Source organism: Clarias gariepinus, chromosome 6 (assembly GCF_024256425.1).
Source record: "Clarias gariepinus isolate MV-2021 ecotype Netherlands chromosome 6, CGAR_prim_01v2, whole genome shotgun sequence".
In the NCBI taxonomy this organism is placed as follows: Eukaryota; Metazoa; Chordata; class Actinopteri; order Siluriformes; family Clariidae; genus Clarias; species Clarias gariepinus.
In genome coordinates, this window is record NC_071105.1 from 7,991,728 (window position 1) to 8,012,917 (window position 21,190).

At 37.5% G+C, this 21,190-nt stretch overlaps 1 protein-coding gene across 2 annotated transcripts in view; it reads left to right on the forward strand.

Moving 5' to 3' along the window:
- The window catches only part of brinp3a.1 (bone morphogenetic protein/retinoic acid inducible neural-specific 3a, tandem duplicate 1), a 69,774-nt gene that overhangs the window by 37,007 nt on the left and 11,577 nt on the right, over window positions 1-21,190 (forward strand). For both annotated transcript variants that reach the window (XM_053498792.1, XM_053498793.1), the window contains 4 exons: window positions 937-1,121; window positions 16,545-16,650; window positions 17,099-17,335; window positions 20,326-20,548. In XM_053498792.1, coding sequence (XP_053354767.1) covers window positions 937-1,121; window positions 16,545-16,650; window positions 17,099-17,335; window positions 20,326-20,548 — 751 coding nt within the window. The remainder of the gene's footprint in view (window positions 1-936; window positions 1,122-16,544; window positions 16,651-17,098; window positions 17,336-20,325; window positions 20,549-21,190) is intronic.

Below are 21,190 nucleotides of genomic sequence, written 5' to 3' on the forward strand. Positions count from 1 at the left end.
GAGGTGAGAGAGAGCGAGAGAGAATGCCAAGGATTATGATCAGTTAGAATCAATCAATAAAAAACAGGACAGGTTTACAGAAAAATGTAGACAATATAAACACCAATAACAGGGCAGGGGCAGAGACAGGACTGAAACAGTAGCCCAAACATGAGCACATGGGAACACCGAAGCACATCTGGGGAAACTATGACCTTTATCGGCAAGTACAAAAACATGTTGAAATGACTTTGGGTTGAAATGGTGTAAAACTAAAAATAAATAAATAAATAAGTAAATAAGTAGTTTATTTCATTTCATGTTTTTTATTAAGTAGCTTTAAATGCCATTTTTTTGGATAAACAAAAAACATTTTTGACATATAAATTACCAACTTATTACTCTGTAGCCTACATGAAAAATGATTGATTGTAAAAACGAAGACATGCTCAGAAGACAAGATAAGGTCATGCTCCCTTGAGATTGCTCATTATTAATAATTGTGAATAATTTCTTGTAAATGCTGACCCTGTCACCATTTCTCTCTTTATCGAATTGTCTAAGAGGTTCTATAAAGCCCTTTTTGTAAGTTAAAATGCAAACAGGATACCTTGTTGCGGAAACCTTATGTTTAAAATCATATTGAATTTGGAGTTGCGTAGAGCACTGTAGATGAATTTAAAATGTTACACCCTATGATGTGTTACACCACCAACCATACAATAATAATAATAATAATAATAATAATAATGATATTATATATATATATATATATATATATATATATGAAACAGAACACAAGCATAATATCAGAAAAAAAAAGAAAAAGGAACTCTATACCTTCCAGGGAAATGGAGCAAATTATGTTTTTTATCCTGTAATATAATAAATCACTCTGTTATCTTGCCCTTTTCCACCTTTCCTTTGCCCCCCTCACTGCCCTTTGTCCTGTTGCAGGTGAAGAGGCTTTAACTATTTTTGTAGACAAGAGGAGACTGAGCCGCACTGCCGACCCGACCGACTCCAATAGCACAGCTGTGACTCTGGAGGCACTCCACCAGCTGGCTGCCTCCTACTTTATAGACAGAGAGAGCACACTGCGCAAACTGCACCACCTCCAGATCGCCTCAACTGCCATCAAGGTAACCCTGCGGCCTAGATGCACACAGACCTGGGGACTTGACCCCAGTCTTCAGTGGATATATTTAGAATTGAGCTACAGTTAAGCTAGGCCATCTCTATTGTTTTGAGAATGCAGCTGCCTCTTTTGAAGGGGAAGAGGAGGATAGGGGGCTTTTTGCATTATTTTTAGTAAAGGACGTGGTAGATGAATGTAAGTAATAGTATCTGATCGAGGGAAGGTGTATTTATTTATTTATATACAGTACAAAGAAAATGAAGAACAGATGCTTGTTTAATTTAAGGATGCTACAGGAGTAAAATTACTTTTTTTAAATTGATGAGAATATTTTGAATCATCCTCCATGGATGATAGAGAATGCTCAGTGTGTTATAATAAGGTTTTTTGGGCTTGTGGAATGATGTCCTCTTTTCATATCATAGAGATCAAATCCATAGAATGACATGGGCATTGCTTGCAAATGTTTGGTTCATTATCTTCTTGAAAAATGATTATTGCCATACCTGTGTATTGCCATACCTTAATCTCCTTGCAGATGTAATGTATTCTAGTAGTGAGAAGAAAATATAATGCCACCAGCAACATAACAGCCCCAAAGAATCAAAGATCAACATACTGTATATACTTTATCAAATGCTTTCTGATCTTTTTCCCACATTTTTAATTTTAGTGTGGTTTTTTTTGCATCCACTGGAACAATTAAAATTGAATTGTTATAAAAAAAAAATGTGTGCTAACTACTAACTACTACCACTGGAGAACATGATGTTAAAGTTCGTAAAAAAAACAGCGGCGGCAATGGCGGCAGATTTAAGAATTAATTTTACTTTTAAGACTTTTAAGTTTTCCACATTTTGTTATTCTTTTATATTTACCTTTTCATTTTTGTCCTCGTTGGCGATTGATGTGATGTGCACGGATAGCACCTTAACACTTAGTTCACCCTCTTTGTTTTAAAAGAGTGAAATTTGGATGTGATGTGATGACATCATTATTTATAGTCATCCAATTAATGGCCAAAATCATTTTTGAAAGGGAGGTTCAGGAGTTGTGAAGGAGCTGGCTGTTTTTCATATTAATCACTGCGTGAGTGCGTTAGAAACCAAATAGACAACTTTAAAACCATTAACATTGAAACCACCTAGGTCTTTGGTTCCTCTTGTGCCGCCAGGGCAGCTTTGGCTCCTCCGGGTGTGGCTCCATGCCACGGGACCTTTGGTGGTGTACTGTGGTGTCTGGCACCAGGATGTTGTTCGTCCGGTGCATCTTATGGATGTGTGATCGAATTGGGATCTGGGGAATTTGGAGGCTGGAGCAATAACCTTGAACTCTTTGCCCGCTAAGCCCCATGTGTGGCACGCTAGGGTGTGCCACCTTTCTGTAATGGCCAGTGTTGACTTTTTGGCGGTTTGTGCTGAATTTTTATTTCCATGGGTTCCTTTGGTTTTCACAGGCATACAGTAGCTGGACTGTGTATGGGTTTTGTTGGATGTTTAAAGGCTGGAAAAATATATAATTAAAGAATATACTCTAAATACACTGCTATTAAACAGCCTGTTAAACAGATAAAACGAGGCTGTTAAACAGATATCCTGGAAATCTTCTCGCATTCCATAGATAATTCATTACATGAATAGGAGGCAGTCCTAGGGGTAGTCCTTCTGACCACACAAATTGGACTGAAGTACTTTTGCAGTGTGCTGAATGAGACGAATAGACAGCAGCTTTTTTGGGTACTTTTACTTTTCTGGGCTCTTCAAGTGATTGATGGAAATTATTCTAAGAATCAGCAACCTTAATTAATCAAATAAATGAGGGCGGACACGAATGCAAAGGTAAACGTAATGGTGACAATGTTCTAGTTAAAGACTATGATGCAACATCAGGGGTGGCCTGTGCTTAGCAGAAGAGCGGCTGCTTTGGAAATAAGCCCCCATATATCAAAGAAATAAATGGGAAATTGCAGGTGCAATTATGCATCAGCGTGAGGAATTATCTTTCAATTTCAATATTTCTCCGAGCGCCTTGCCCATTTGTCACCCGTTGCAATATAACGAAGGTGTTATTCTCTAATGAGCAAGTGACAGATGAAGAGTATTTTCTGCACCATTGCTAATAAATGGATTTTTAACCTCAATGGTGTGCTGAGATACTGAATCAGGAAATACCAAGAAAGTGCCAGTTGACATCAATCGCAGCTATTAATTTTCATTCAAGCCTCGGTAGAGCATGTGGTTGATGTTTGGTACTGTACCTGTGTTAAAAAGAGGATTCGAAGGCATTTTGCTATTCAAATGCCATCCATAATCATATCTTTAGGTAGCAATGACTAAGATCCATTTTATTGGTCATGTGGTCAGAATATGTGAGGAGATGGCAACAGGATACACAGAATTCTTTGTTGATAATCTTTCTGTAACAACAGCTTTGAGCCGCAAGGCAAAGCAAAGGATTATATTGATGCTAACTCTTCAGTCTCTGTAATTTAGGGCGCACAATAAATTGATGAAAAATGTAGTTACTTAAAAAAAAAAAGTAAACTCATTTACAGTCTGTTTTTGAGCTTGTGGTTAAGCTTTGGTGAATCACACTACAGGTGCAAAGATTCCAGCATTTGCATATATGCCACACAGCATTTTGCACCCTTAGGTAGAAGCCTATACTCCATACACTGCATATTTAATAGGCAAACATGCAAAACAGACAAGATGTGCCATTTTGCTCATTTGAAAGAAATCTTTGCTAGATGCTGATAGTAAATTAGATGTATCTAGTAATTAATCAACTGGCAGCTGGTGTATGTGCATGTCAATGCAGAACCATGGTGGGGATTACAGAAAAGCAAAAACAGTACAGATGCCTGATAGCTCTTTTAGTTTTTTTTTTTTTTTTTTGGGTCATCAGTCAAACCTATCCTATTATAACCAAGAAGAGTGAAAGATCTTTGAACGACCCCGATTTTTTATGATTCCATTTTCTTTTTTCTTTGAATCAGCCCAGCTACAAATTTTCTGAATGCATCTCAGAGATGGGAGAACGCTAAGAAATCAAAAGAAATGTTCTGCTTAATACTAGCAGATGGGGTCTCTTGTATGGAGCACATTATTATTTCATTTAAAAGGCTAAGCCGAAGCCGAACATATTAACCAGTACTTCCCGCTCGATGAGGATTCCCGCTGATTTCAATAAGGTTTCAAATTCTATGGAACAGAATATAATCTCATGCTGATACATGTTCCTTCCACGGACATGGTTATAGAGCACACGCACCCACACACACACGTATACCCACCCACACACATGCACGCACACACACACACACACACACACACACACACGTTCAGGTGAATAATTTGATCCACTTCTTGTAGTTGCTATGGTATTATCTATATATATATATATATATATATATATATATATATATATATATATATATTTGTTATGTATGTACAGTAAGTGTATATAATATGTATATTTGTAAGTATAAATTAATGTTATAGCTATGCATCATATATTTTATAGCTTATACTGTATATATATATATATATGAGCTTTAACATATTACACCAAATTATTACCTTTTGCCACCTGGCCCCTCAGGGGTGTGGTGTCTGGTACCAAGACATTGGCAGCTGATCCTTTGGGTGCCATGGGTTGCATTGTGAGGCTTCCATAATCATCAGACCTATTTGTCCGGTTTATCCCATGGGTGCTCGATTGGGATTTGGGAAGTTTGGAAGCCACGTCATTGACCTTGCCTTCCGGGCCCCGTGCGTGACGGGTTTGGTGCACTGGGTGTTCTGGAGCTCCTTTATCATGGCCAGCATTGACTTTTCTTCGTGAGCTGTGCTGCATTGAATTTTCTGTGGGATTGTACCAGACAGGCTGGCTTTTGGTTCCCGCAGGGGGAAAAAAACTGCTCACAAAAAAATGTGGTTCGAGCTTCAGAGATGCAACTCGTAGAACTGAATTGCTTTTCCTTTCACATCATGACTGCATAGAATAAATAAAGTGTGTACAAAATGTAAATTTGATCCAGATTTTAAAATGCTTCTAGTCACCCTCATGGTGGAGGAGTACATCCTTAACCCAGTTGCACATTTATTTGAGTTTGTTCATTATGTATCATGAGCCAAACATCTCAAATGGAAAGTTTCACTAGCTCTCTGCTAAGCTATAGAAAGCTTTGCTGAGCAGTTCCTACCAGCGAAATGCATAAAGACCTTATTCAGGCTTTATCCCAGCCGGTGTAAGAATGCTTCAATTCTCCCTTTAATATTCTTTCCATATTAATGCACTCTAGCAGTCGGTAAGACTGATTCATGTTATTAGCATATATTAAGGCACACCCAGGAACTATTTTTTCTAACAAATGCTTTTATGAAAATTTCTGAATAGCATAATTAGTCAGGGCACATGCACGGAATTAAGCGTATTTGTTCTCATCCCAATTTACGGGTTAAGACAATTTAGCAGCACAGCATTGTTCATTAGCCATTTGTGTAAAACTCTACACCATTTAAAACTAATAATTAGTTTTACTATACAAAATGCTATGCAGGATAAATCTCCTGTGTTGAATGAACGCCTGCAGCGTTAATTACTGTCTAGCTGGTCGTCACCCTGGGTGTTAATTTAACACTATAGCGACATCGATACATAACGATGTTTAATACTTTTTTTTTTTTGATGTTCATGTACTTCTGAGATGTACAGTATGCACACACGATTGACCTTGAGTAAATTAAGTTTGCAGTCATGAGAAATGCATTTTTATTGCACAGATCCTTTATTTTAAGATATTCTTCTAAATAGTTAAAGTTTAAAGCTGCGCAATGTGACATACTTCAGATTTTTTGTTACTGTACACTTATATTTAATTTAGCATGCCGTTTAAGACATGAGCTATTATTCTGTATGCTTATTATGTGATTAATGGTGATTAATCACTTTTGCAGAGTAGCTGTTTCTTAACCGGCCAATCGCAAAAAAAGATACTATTATGATGATGCAAAGTACAGCTGAACACATCAACATTCCATCGCCAGTCTGGGAATATTACCAAGTCTCTTTAAAAGATGTTACATTTGCATTATGCAACATTTTTGTTCTTTTCAATTTATTTTTTTTATAAAGCAAATCCATATTGGGCAACATTTTGGCAAACCTTTTCACAACACCAGCCTTATTCACAGTTCAAGAACAACGCAGTGTGAATAATCAGAGTGTGAAACGTTATCCGCAAAGGCAGCAACTAACTCCTGTAAGCTTGAGCCTCACTCTAGAGAGAATAAAAAAGTTAAAACCATTATCACAAAAATAATAACTAAGAGTAAAATTCCAGCTCTGGCCGAGGCAGCCCAGGTTCGCCTTACCACTGCATGCATGCGAGCTGACAGTGAGCGTCTATTCAGCACGGCTGCACACATTCTGGATGATAAGACTGTCTCTTAATGCAGGGATTCTGATATTCATAAAGAGATTCCTTCCTTCACTGCTTACTAATGAGTAGCCATGACAAGGGTCGCCAAATCCAAAGTGACTGCTGCGTGTGTTTATTTAAAATCCTTCAGTGCAGTGTTTCGATTTGTTATTCATCGGCGCTGACGTGTTCCATGTGCTGCACGCTATGACGAGTTAGTAAAGCAGGACAGTCACATTTTAGATAAGCATTTCGGCGTGTATGAGAGCCCCTTGATGCTAGTTAAGGAATGTGCTATTCTGTTGGCTTCAGTTTTTTTATAATCTGAATGAAATAATAAGAGGATGAAGTATGTTACATGTGTTGCATCTTAATAAATAAAAATTTTAAATTTATGATACTTTTTCAGATCTTTATTGTTTCTGTGCATAACTGTTTAGAATAGTAATGAATACATAAATACTGTACAGTAAGTAATCAAATCCAGTAAATAATACTAAACGAGATAGAAAATAAACAATGAATAGAACATTTTAAATGGCTGAGGATCAGAGATCGGCCCCAAAAACCCTGATCGGAGCGTTCTATACAGTAAGTGGAAATGTATTTTATAGTAGTGGTAGAAATCGGACCATTATTTAGTTCTTGTCATTCAAAACCAGTGGTTTTATAAGTCTCTTAAAAAGAGAACCAAACCTCCAGACTCAGTTAAGGTTATAAATTGAACTTGGGCCTAATAGGTTCAGTTGGTAAAAAGTTCAGGAATAAAAAGCTTCATTTAGCAGATAATAAATGTGACCAAAAAATGGGGTTGGAGGGATTTATTTTAAGGTCGTTGAGATCCCCAATTGAATACTTTTCCAGAAAGAGAGAAAGAGAGATAAAAGCAAACAGTAGCAGTGATTACTGGAGCATGTGGTTGGGATGATAATTACATCAGAAGTCATCTTTAAGCTTAGAATAAACCTACAGCATGTTGTTAAAAACCCATATAAGCATAGCTATGTAGGTAAGCCAGATCTTCATCAAAAGTCCTGTAAAAAGTCAGAGCAGTATATCGCTGTGAATTTGAATATGCAATTTATTATCACTGATATAATGGTTGATTTTTAATGATTTTGTTGTGAGCCACGGGCAGAAAATTAGGTAGGGAAAAAAAAAGTGTTGAGTTTTGTTGCACACAAAATCTTTTTAATTAGAAAGATTGTTGAAACCCATAAACAATACAAAGGCATATTTCGAGTTTTAGCTAAAAGTAAAATATAAATTACCTTGGAACTATCTTGTTTAAAATTATTTGGTTGATATGTAAGCAATAGGCAGCATGTCTATATGTTATACAGTGGTGTGAAAAACTATTTGCCCCCTTCCTGATTTCTTATTCTTTTGCATGTTTGTCACACTTAAATGTTTCTGATCATCAAACACATTTAACTATTAGTCAAAGATAACACAAGTAAACACAAAATGCAGTTTTTAAATGATGGTTTTTATTATTTAGGGAGAAAAAAAATCCAAACTTACATGGCCCTGTGTGAAAAAGTAATTGCCCCCTGAACCTAATAACTGGTTGGGCCACCCTTAGCAGCAATAACTGCAATCAAGTGTTTGCGATAACTTGCAACGAGTCTTTTACAGCGCTCTGGAGGAATTTTGGCCCACTCATCTTTGCAGAATTGTTGTAATTCAGCTTTATTTGAGAGTTTTCTAGCATGAACCGCCTTTTTAAGGTCATGCCACAACATCTCAATAGGATTCAGGTCAGGACTTTGACTGGGCCACTCCAAAGTCTTCATTTTGTTTTTCTTCAGGCATTTAGAGGTGGATTTGCTGGTGTGTTATGGGTCATTGTCCTGCTGCAGCACCCAAGATCGCTTCAGCTTGAGTTGACGAACAGATGGCCGGACATTCTCCTTCAGGATTTTTTGGTAGACAGTAGAATTCATGGTTCCATCTATCACAGCAAGCCATCCAGGTCCTGAAGCAGCAAAACAACCCCAGACCATCACACTACCACCACCATATTTTACTGTTGGTATGGTGTTCTTTTTCTGAAATGCTGTGTTACTTTTACGCCAGATGTAACGGGACACGCACCTTCCAAAAAGTTCAACTTTTGTCTCGTCGGTCCACAAGGTATTTTCCCAAAAGTCTTGGCAATCATTGAGATGTTTTTTAGCAAAATTGAGACGAGCCTTAATGTTCTTTTTGCTTAAGTGGTTTGCGCCTTGGAAATCTGCCATGCAGGCCGTTTTTGCCCAGTCTCTTTCTTATGGTGGAGTCATGAACACTGACCTTAATTGAGGCAAGTGAGGCCTGCAGTTCTTTAGTTGTTGTCCTGGGGTCTTTTGTGGCCTCTCGGATGAGTTGTCTCTGCGCTCTTGGGGTAATTTTGGTCAGTCGGCCACTCCTGGGAAGGTTCACCACTGTTCCATGTTTTTGCCATTTGTGGATGATGGCTCTCACTGTGGTTCGCTGGAGTCCCAAGGCTTTGGAAATGGCTTTATAACCTTTACCAGCCTGATAGATCTCAATTACTTTTGTTCTCATTTTTTTCTGAATTTCTTTGGATCTTGGCATGATGTCTAGCTTTTGAGGTGCTTTTGGTCTACTTCTCTGTGTCAGGTAGCTCCTATTTAAGTGATTTTTTGATTGAAACAGGTGTGGCAGTAATCAGGCCTGGGGGTGACTACAGAAATTTAACTTTTAACTGTGATAAACCACAGTTAAGTTATTTTTTAACAAGGGGGGGCAATTACTTTTTCACACAGGGCCATGTAGATTTGGAGTTTTTTTTCTCCCTTAATAACATAATCTTCATTTAAAAACTGCATTTTGTGTTCAATTATGTTATCTTTGACTAATAGTTAACGGTTTTTGATGAGCAGAAACATTTAAGTGTGACAAACATGCAAAAGAATAAGAAATCAGGAAATAGTTTTTCACACCACTGTATATGTAACATATCTAAAAGCTTCTCTCTGTTTTATGGACATACTGTCTTATTACTCAGGTTAATTTTCTTCTGATAATATTATGCTGACCAGCAACATGACTACCAAATGCAGTCAAACCAGAGATAGCGAAAGCAAAAGAGAGAAAAAAAGTGGAAGTGTAACGGAAGGTTACACTACAAACTAACTTATCACAGTGGTAACACTACAGTATCTCACACAGCTTTGTTCAGTATTTCACAAAACATATTGGAAAAATTTTGTGCTGCATGCCTGTACTCCATTAATGCTGTAAAAATTTTAATGGCTTTAACAAGCATAAACATCAGGGTTCTTGGCTTCAATATTATTTAAAAAATGTACCCAGGGAAGCTATTGTTTGGCATTGCCAATTACTTAACGAATAGGGCTGAAGAGGGCCAGTCAAGTGTAAAACATGAGAGGGTTGGAGGAGGGTAAGAATGGTCAAGGCAGATATTCCTATCTTCCCTTTTCTGGTCATCATAAGCTTTTTAGGTTATCTTAAGATGGTAGATGGTACTGTAGATTCCTTCATGGAGGCAGTCAGAAGCAGCCAACTCCCAGGCAGCAGGGTGAGTGCTGCATTGATTGAGGGTTCAGCTGATCTTGGGTCCCCACGGGGTCTTGGATTGGAAGCCAGTTTGCTGTAAAGGACCAAGGTGGGCAAAACTGGTAATGTGGAGCATGCCAAGACTTTTTGGGTGGCCAAGAATTCTACAGTACATCCCCTGTTACTGCACTTCACTATGTGTCAGTTGGTCTAGATCAAAAAGGCAATCTTTCCAAGTCATTTCACCAAAGCAGTGGTATCAAGCACAGTTCCAGTTCTGTTGTTACTTTATCTGGAATAGCTTTATCTCTGATGTGCCTCGTGTTTATCTCAGACACCAGAGAACATGTGGATTGTTCATTATGGCGATAGCATTCAAAACTCAAATCAGACAGTAGTACCAGACCAGTCCTAGTGTTGCTATGGTTTCTGGGTTAACCCCTAAAATCTAAATTCTTTATTTAGACTGCCCCAGGCAGTGTACCATGTGGTTCTAACACTAACATCAAGAACATTCCCCAGAACAAGTTGAAGAAGTATATTGGACCTTTCTTCTTCTTTAGTGGACCATGTGCATATGGCCTATCTATCTATCTATCTATCTATCTATCTATCTATCTATCTATCTATCTCTCTCTCTCTCTCTCTCTCTCTATATATATATATATATCCATCCATCCATCCAAATTGTCCTAATGTGTCTTTGGAAATCACAGCCTAACTGTCCAGGTGAACAGCATTGTGTGTTGTACCGTGATGCTCTTGTCTTCATGACCTAGACTCTGTATCATCAGCTTAAGTGCTTTCAAGACAACCATTCTTAACCTTAAGTAAAAGGACAGAGTGAGCAACAACAAGCTTCTGTCTCGAGCGTGCCATTCGGCCATGCATTGTCTTCAGTGAATTGGACAGAATGAAAAAAATGAATGCATTTTCATGTCATCCTAGTGAGTTGCTACTGTTGCTTCCTGCTTGCTTGTTAGGGCTTTGGATCTACATCTGGATTTCTGTATAGCTGTTTTGTGTCAAGTTGTTAATGGTGCTGTACAAATAATGTTTTGGCAGGAATGAACGAGCGCATCTGTTTGCTAACACATTCCGATTTTTTTCCCCCCTCGGAGCATACACTTTCATGATAGCTGTGAATATTCAAAGAGGTTTTAACCACGGTATTTATACTAAGCAGAGTGATTTTACTAAGCAAACTTGACTGCTATAATGTCTTCCTCGTATTATTAGCATTAGGGCCAGCTTCTAAATGGTCTGAGCTCCATTCCACTTTGCCCTTGTTGCAGGTTTGCTCATTGCTATGCATAGAAAACCCATCTTTATGTTTGCATTCAGCCAATTTCCAATTTAAGTCGGACATCTGTCTCTGTTAAAAATTAATCTACTGATCCCTGTAGAAGCTCCTTGGATTTTAATTAATTGCATGGGCACATCAATAAAAGGAATTTAAATGCCAGTGCTCTGCTTGCTGAACACTTTTCTCCCGATTTCCTGCTTTTCCACTTATGCAAGTTATTTCAACTCATTGAACGGAAATTAAATAAAACACTATAATGAAGATTTTCTGCTTGTGCAACGTATTAGCAAGATCCTTGAAACTCGTCTGTTTTTTGAGTAGTTATCACTCATAAAATAATGTCAAGACTCGGCTGTTTCCGAATGACCAAAATTTCATTATTTTTACATTTCTGAAGAAAGCATGGTTACTTTTATTTGCCTTCAGGGAAAATACTAAAAGAGCTTTCTGTGGTATGAAGAATCATTTTTAAGTGTCAGGGAATGAGATGGATTTGCCTTCAGGCAGCCTTTTTGTCTTCCCATATGTCAAACTCTTGACATGGAGGAGCTTTAAATCAAGCTTTCGTCAAGAATGATTGGGCTGCGATCACTCCCCCGCAGTGCTGTGCTGAAATGGTACTGATCTGGTTTTATTAGCAGACAACTTAATATCGGTTCTCTTAAAAACAACACTTATTTTCATATTTTATTTTATGAGCCTCATTTGTTATTACTATTTCCTTTATCACCATGAACCAAAATGAAAATATAGAGAAAACACAACACCAATATTTTGAGCTCAATATACTGTAATAAATGAAGGAATTATGTAGAATAAAATTACTCCCTTTATGTCTCTACACTTATCCCACTGGACACTTGGAATTACATTAAAAGTTTCTCACTACAACAGAGCCATGGTCGGACTGTCTGCTTCACATCTGAAACGCTGGCCTCCCAGGAACTCCTTTAATGCCTTGTACAGGGGATGTGGTAATGACTCCCGGCCGAATTCCTGCAATGTTCACTTGGTGTCTGTGAATGATTGTGAGTAGAGTTCCTATAGACAGATACATCTCTTCTGCAAGTTGTCAGTTTCAAGAATTAAGTGTTCCACTTATTGCATGTTCACAGGAGCGACTAAAGTGGGTCCGAGTCATATTCATTAAAAAACCTTTGCACCATTCAAATGTTTTATTGCGGCTTAGAGTCTCATCATGCCTGAATTGCAATCAGGTTTAGGCCTTTATTCACGAGAAATCTCATCACGAGTACTGGTTTGACTTGAATGCCCCTTGTATGAATACTTTAAGATTTCTCGGAAGAGGATAACACTTGGTAATACAGTACAGTGGTTAAGACATTTGTAGGAGACTAAAATGTTCGAGTAAGATCACATCTCTTTAATAGTGTTTAAATTTCTGTTCATTTGAAAGGACATTTGGAGTGATGAACTTGCTTAAACCTCCATGAATAACAATGGCCTAGAAGATGCATTTAGGTATTATCCTGGTAATTGACAGAATGCATAATGCAATCAGTTTTCACAAGACCACTAACTGAAACGCAGCTTCAAGGCAGCAATGATCCACAACCCATTTGGTTTCTATGTTTTTCCTTTTAAGTATCTTTTAAGTGTTTTAATTATTTTGCCACACATTTACTATTTTGTGTTAGAGAAAGAAATTGTATGGAAAATTAGTAATAACAGGTTTCCATGAAAGTGAATTCATGCAGAAAAACTGCAGTTATGCAACAATTGCGGGTCACAGCACAATTTAACATTTTTGCACAGTACATATTTTTTGGCACCTACTTTCTTGTAGCTAAACAGCACAATGAAAAACATTAGAATAATAAGAAACAAGTACAGGAAGAGCGTGTCCTGTCCCGGCACAAATGTCACTGCTGTGCTTGGAAGAAAAGGAGTGTCTGCACATTATCACCTTTCCACATAACATCATAAAAGAAACATGTCTGCTTTTGATGCCTCATGTTTAAAAAAAAAAAAAAAAAGCCACACAGGTCACCATGCCTTCCTCATTCTTGTGCAAATATAAGCTGCTCTGCTCAGCATTTCCTCTGCTGTATCTATGAGCTTGTGTTTCTCATACATGCATTAAGCTCCCACCCTGAAGTTACTGATTTCCCATCACATTCCACATGAATGAGAACAATTGATTCCCCAGGGCCCTGGGTGTAATAGATTGTACGTGTACTATCAGAGCAGAGTCATATCTACAGTATATTCTTAATTTCTGAAAGTCGGCTAAATCTGCAGCTTTGGATTGTTGGTTATTAACACAAGGCTATCTCCTGCCCAAATTGCTTATTTGGCACATTATTACTCCTTATACAGTCATAGCACTTCGGGATTCTTGATTCTGATTGATTCCAAACGTATTGCTTTTTTTTTTCTTATGAGATCTGCTTCATGCAAACATATTTTAGATATAGTGCTGCACTGGCATGTCTGTAGGGCTGGCCTTTGGTCCTCATAGGCATGGGTGAGCCTTGAGTGCCCATGATCCTGTCACCAGTTTGCTGGTGTACTGTATAGTTGGTGATCAATGGTGTTCAGTTCATTATGTTATAGATAATTAGTGTAATGTACTGTAGATTTCCCTAAAAAATAGTTTTTAAAAATAATATTGATATGGTGAAGTATTCGGAAGGAGACATTTATTTAGCATTTAGGGAGAGTCGAACAGTCAACAAGGTTTGTTATTTGGGTCTTGAATAAAGATCAAAATGAGAATCTGGTACAGGAACAATTTGTTACAGCTGCTATAACACAAATGATAACAGGAGGGGAAAAATAATACATAATAAAATAGGTTTTAGCTAAATGCTTCTGTATAACTGAAATGAAACACATATGGTTATGTTTTGTAACTATGTGTTGTGATGCATCATGGATTATTTCCCTATAACACCATATCCTTAAGTATTTCATTCTTGAAATAAACTAGACCAGCAACGCTAAGCAAATCAAACAATCCATTGTTTTTAGCAGCACTATAAATGAGCTTATAGTTATATTGTCAGAAAGCATGTTGGATTCTTGACATGGCCAGGAGAAAGATAACAAAACAGCCTTTAGAAAGTCAGTGTATTCTTTTTGGCACGTTGTGTTTGCAGAATATAGCCATGGACTATCGATGTCACCGTGACATTTCAGAGGAAAGAATACAATGAAAAGTGCAGGCAGAAACTGAACTGTATGTTCTCTAGTTCCTTTCTCCCTCTGGACCTGCCAGAAACGACTCTGCTGCATGATCCTGAAGTTCTACTCCTGCTGCTTTTTTTATAGCTTTCTTCACTTTACTGGTATTTGCACTTCCCTTGTTCCCATTGTTATTTTAGAAACATTCTAAGAACAACTGATGTGATTATGTTCATTTCAAGATACTTAATTACAATAAGCTTATACTCAACATCTCATACCCTGATCAGCCATAATGTTAAACTCAACTGCCTATGATTATGGAGGTATTAAGGTGGATGGTAAGTATCAAAGCAAAATCTTTGTGAATGCCAGGAATAAAAGTTTCTAGCAGAACATTGTCCAGGCCCTCACATTTCCTCTGCCAAGTCGCCACCATCCACATAAAGTAAAGTGAAATGTGACCAGCCTACCATGCCTAGTTCTGATGCTTACATACCTAGTATAGATGCTCTTGGTGGTGGACAGGGGTCAACATTTTGTGCCACTGTAGTTCTCCATTGGGATCGGATAATGCCAGCTTACTAGCGGTCTTTCTTTGGATCTCTTATAGTAGGCTGTAACCCCTGCATATCAGGAACACCCCACAGGAACTGATGTTTTGGAGATGCTCTGACTCAGTCATCACACTTGTCAAACATGATCTGTACATTTTTCCTGCTTCTAGCGCATCAACTTTACGAACTGACTGCTCACTTGTTGCTTAAATACTACTGTACAGTATATCCCACTCCTTGACAGATGCCATTGACACAATAAGTGTTATTCACTTCACCTGTCAGAGGTTTGTTGTGTAGAAATATACCACTGTAATGCCTTTAACACAATGTAAAGCCACATGCATTTTTCATTCTTCACATTATCCTGACAAATAGTGTCAAATAAGAATGAGTACCTCTGTAAACTACAGTGGCGTCAGGTATCGAAGCATACTTGAGGCTGCTCTGTTGCGCTCACTGTTCTCTCCAGGCTCTGGCTGTGAAGATGATAGGCTCTCACCCTTCACCGGATTTGTGAAAGACTTCATCTACCTTTTTTTGTGTTACATCAGTAGTTTCTCTTTTCTTACCTGCCAGTGCTTCCCCTACAGACACGCCAGCCCTCGACCCTGCAGTGCATCTGCTGAAATTGTTAGTTGAAGTATGGATATGTAAATTTTCAGATGCACTTCCTTCCTGGCACCAGCTTACCATTTTTCCTCCCACTTTTTCGCACTGTGCAGCAGTTTTCAGATTGCAAGTGAGCTTGAACTTGCCTTTCAAGCTCACTTGACTCCATCGATTCATGGAGGCCTGGTGACAGTTTGCCTAAAATGGGCTTGCATCTCACACAAAAGTGGATGGATAAAGGGTGATGAGTAATATTACAGACTGAGATGAGATGCTATTTATCCTATTCATATGCTTTTTTACATTTCCAAATGTTCTTTTGTGAAATTTTGTTTGGATAAACCATTATGAGCTCTGAGACTTGTAATAGCTCTTGACTCAGGATGTCAATTCAACACTGTATGAGTTAAAGTACCACTGAAATGAGAATGGGAATTTTTGCATGTGCAACTATTCCACATTAATCTTTGCTTTAAACCCTAAACATTTAGTGCACTTTGTAAATAAAGTGAATAATAAATAAATAATCTAAATAAATATTTGCGGTGCCCTAGGTATGCAGATCACTTAATCAATTATTCAATGATTCATCAGGTTAAGTTATTATATACAGTATACTGTAGATATTGAAGAAAACTATAAGACCCACAATAAACCACAGTCAAAAAAATCGACATAAATTGTGTCCCAACTCCCTGTTTGAACTCATTATATGCATAATTATAGAATTAATGTATTTAATAATATCACTTTACATTTTTACTTAATTCATGTGTGTAAATTGAACCAACTTGTTCTCTGTAGGTGTACTGTATGTACAGTATAACATTGGCATGACTCTTTTTCTCTCTTTAGGTTACAGAAACAAGGACGGGGCCTCTAGGATGCAGTAACTATGACAATCTTGATTCTGTCAGTTCAGTCTTGGTTCAGAGCCCTGAGAACAAGATTTACTTACAAGGTACTACATTCATAATTGAATAGCCAAACTTCTTTATGAGACTGTCAATCTTTTGCAAACGTGTCTTTTTTTAAATAAAAAATGGGGTGGTTGTAAAGAAAATATCTTACATTTAAACATCTGAATTGATTAAGATATTGTATTTAAATGTTATATTATACAATTTAACACTGCATCATTTGAATAATGTTGTATAATTATATATATATTTTTGTAAGTAACTGGTTTTCAAACCAAATAAACCCAGAGAAATACCTAATTTTTACTGTAATGCAAACTCATACAATACACATAAAAATGTGAAGTGTGCTGGGGACTGATTTAAGAACCCACGCTCTAAATTGGGTGACATTTGTTTATGTGTATAGTCTCCCAAAAAAAAAAAAAAGTGTGTAAAATAGTCCATGATTCTGGTCCTTAATGAAAGGCGCTTATGTCCTACCCTCAGGGCTTCAAGCGATCCTGCCTCGGTACCTGAAGAGCCGATTTGTCCAGGCAGCCCTCAGCTATATCAGCTGCCACTCCGAGGGCCAGTTTAGGTGCAAGGACAATGACTGCTGGTGCGAATGCAGTGTGGATTTCCCCCAATGCAACTGTCCCACTGAGACCCTGGAAGCCATGCAGGACAGCCTGAGGCACATCAGAGAGTCCTGGGCCCAAGCCAATCATGAGTTTGAAGAGTCAGGTACAGTAGGCTCTTCATTAATAAGCATTGCTTGCAAGTAATGGGGGGTTTGAAACTCTACTGTTAGAATTTTTTGCAGTCTTATAAAGTAATATCTCATATGGCTTGTTGTTTCAGAAAAAAAAAAAAAAAAAAAAAAAAAAATATATATATATATATATATATATATATATATATATATATATATATATATATATATATAAAACCTCAGACATCTACACTACTATGGGCAATTTGGAAATGCCAGTTAGCCTATGATGCATGTCTTCGTAGGACCCTGGAGAATACTTGAGGACCCAGTGGAGTGCCTCCTAGCATGCAAACACCACACACACACACACACACACACACAGACAAAGACACAAGGCAAGATTTAGACCCCCAACACCAAAAGAGCACAGTGCCTCTTATAAAGAGAAACAATAAATATTCCAACATCCAACTACAGATGTTTAATGGTTTTTGTAATGCTAGTTTATAACAAGGCCAAGTAAATTTGGTAGCAGTGTTAAGACCTCTTAATATATAATTAAATATAAATATCATTGTATTTGTGATACAACAAGAAAAGAAGTGCCTCCAGCGATTGACTCTCATGGCTGTAAGACAGGATTTTAAACACGGCCCTCATCGATTTCCCTGCACTGGGCATGGGTGAAGGTTTAGTCATTGGTGATCAACCTCCTGTAACTACAGTAAAAGATGCTGTAAGAAACTATACTGTTAAGAGAGAAACAATAATCACGCAGCCAAGTGAAATGATTTACATTTGTTTCCCCCCTTGCTGAGGCTTCAGTCTTTGTATAGATACTATCATTACTAAAACCACGTCCCTTCTTCTTAGCTTTTAATATATTACACATGATTAACTCTAGGAGAGTGTGGAAATTATAATTATTTCAATTACCCGATGTGGGTAAAAAAGCATATTAGGTTTCAGTGGGCTTATTGTCAGGTTTTATGAGAGTCTTTGATTTTAATTAGAGATATAGAGAAAATTTCCCCTTAGATATTATCTAAAATTGATTCAAGGATATTATATAATGCAGTTATTGATTTTGTTCTTTGCTGCCAATGGAAAAACCTTCCATCAAAAGTGTTTGCTCATGCATCTTGTAGCCATATCAATGTTTAGTGTTTTTTGCCCAAGGACGTCTACATCTAAAACGTGGCATTATTGGTCGTTTTACTGACAATGCCCCTATTCAGTTGAAAAAAAAAAAAAAGAATTGCACTTCCATCTGTCATATTCAAAATCTACTAATTCTATTAAGACAACTTATTACAGGAATGACATTTAAATTTAGGCATTTGGCAGATGCCCTTATCCAGAGCGACTTACATTTATATCTCATTATACATCTGAGCAGTTAAGGGTTAACGGCCCTGCTCAAGAGCCCAACAGTGACAACTAAGTGGTTGTGGGATTTGAACCTGGGACCTTCTGATCCATTTTTTAGGTTTTATTTAAATTGTTTTATCACACTATAGTAATACAACTCTCTCTCACTCATCATCTATACTGCTTTATCCTATATACAGGGTCACGGGGGCCTGGAGCCTATGCCAGGAGACTTATGGCTCGGGGCCCGGGTGTGAATTCATTGCAGGGCATACACACATTTACACACTACGGGCAATTTAGCCTAATCTACAAGTCTTTGAACAGTGTGAGGACACCGGAGGAAACCCACCAAACTCAAACTTTATGCGCACAGAGAAGAGAATTGAACGCAGACCCTGGATGGGCAAAGCAACAGTGCTAACCACTACACCACCATGCCAGCTAGTAATAAAACTCTCTCACTCAGTCATTGTCCATACTGCTTTATCCTGTATTCAGGGTCACAGGGACCTGGACCCTGTTCCAGGAGGCTTAGGGCACAAGGCTGGGTACACCCTTGACAGGGTGCCAATTCACATGCATACACTCACTCACATACATTAGATATAAAAATATCTATTAATAATAGTATTAATAAAAATAATAATAATACTCATTACCACAGCCAGATATTAAACTATGCATTTAACCAAATCACATGTTTTAATTTACTGACCAGGCATAACATTAAAATGCCATTATGCTGAGTATTGTGTACTGTAGGCCTTCTTTGTGCCCTTTGTGGCAGATCTGGCCCCTCTGGGCATGACACCACAAGACCTCTGGGGTGTGCTTTGGTGTCTGACACCAGAAGAAAATGCTTCTTAACGTGGTGTAGGTTGCAAGGTGGGGCCTTCATAATTCGGGCTTGTTTGCTCAGGATATCCCTCTGATACTTGGTTGGATTGAGATCTGGAGAATTTGGGGGCTGGTTTAACAACCGTGAACTCATTTCCTGCCAAGCCCCATACACAGCAGGATGTGATGCATTGAGTGTTCTGACACCTTTCTATTGTGGCCAGCATTGGATTTTTTAGCAATTTGTAATGTATTGAATGGCTAGCCTTTGTTCTCCATAGATGAGCCCTGGCAGTGGTGTTAGTGTTGTAGCTGATCAGTGTATATCTTATACAGCTAGTCTGCTGATATGCATTCAATTTTATGTGTAATTATAACATGCATATCTTTTTGCTTTATAAAGTTTAAAAACTTGCATGTTTTCAGCAGTAAGAAAAATCAGTTAGATCTAAATATTTATATATTTTTTTATAATATTTTTGCATGTTTTTTCCTATCCCTGATTTTAACCTTATTCCAGAGGAATTTGACAGTGTTATGTTTATTTAATTATTTAACTGTTTTTCTTTTTATATTTTAATGTCATACAGAGAAATTTTTTTATTGCTTAAGTATACAAACTACAATACCTGCAAATTCTGAATGAATTTCCTTTGTAAAATTGCCTTTAAGTGTATCAGCGACCTACGACCAAAGATTAATTGTGTTCATTAAAAGATTAATATCTTTTTTTAAATCCTTCTTTCAATGAAATTGATTCCATTTTTCTACCATGTCTACTCATCCTCCTTACTTGTCTGGTTTCTAGACGAGTTCCAGAATTTTGTGCGAAGATTACCAACGTTCTACGCTCTCAACACATCTGCTATAAGGTACTTTTGGAAAATGGACCCGGCTGTACACCAACGCTTTCAGCTGCTGGAGACTAACACTCGACAGCTTCTCGGCAAAGCACAGCGGATTGTCAGCAAGCTTTTCACTCTCAGCAAGAGGTGTCGAAGTCAGCCCAAAATATCTGTGCCCAAAGAGAGGTAAGAAATGTCAGAGCAATGAATTTATACCACATGAGGCCTGCTTGACAAGGGATCGTAATTATCTTTTACTGTTTGAGCACTCTATATTATTATTATTATTATTATTATTATTATTATTATTATAAGAAAAGTATTAAATATGCGCAAACTTACTTATTTTAAACTATCCTCCAAATCTGCTTGAAATGTTTTTTCTGTGAAAAAAATACATAAATAAGAACTGATATAAAAATGATAATATAATGTTTGAGCGCTGAGGGAATTTATTTTTTGGTATTTTCAAGGATTCATAGCAGAGCATACAGGGTAATACGGGGTTATAAGAGGTCAGTCCTTTGAACATATTAATTAGATAATGCATTTAAACACTTCATTCAGGTCATATTCAAGGTCAACTATGGGAAGAACAATCATGTTAAAGCTGGTGTCTTGGCTTCTTTCCCAGTCTCACTCAAATCAGGGAGGATAACTGTAATAATTCCTTGTGTAACTGGATGAATAGGCTTTATCTCTCCATCTAAGGACTGATGTAGTGGGAGTGTGTAAAAGCGTAAAGAAGAGAAGATGGATTAACTCTTCATTTAGGATACCGAATAAGGTAATAGAATGATTCTGGTTGAGGATAGTTAAAATATAAAA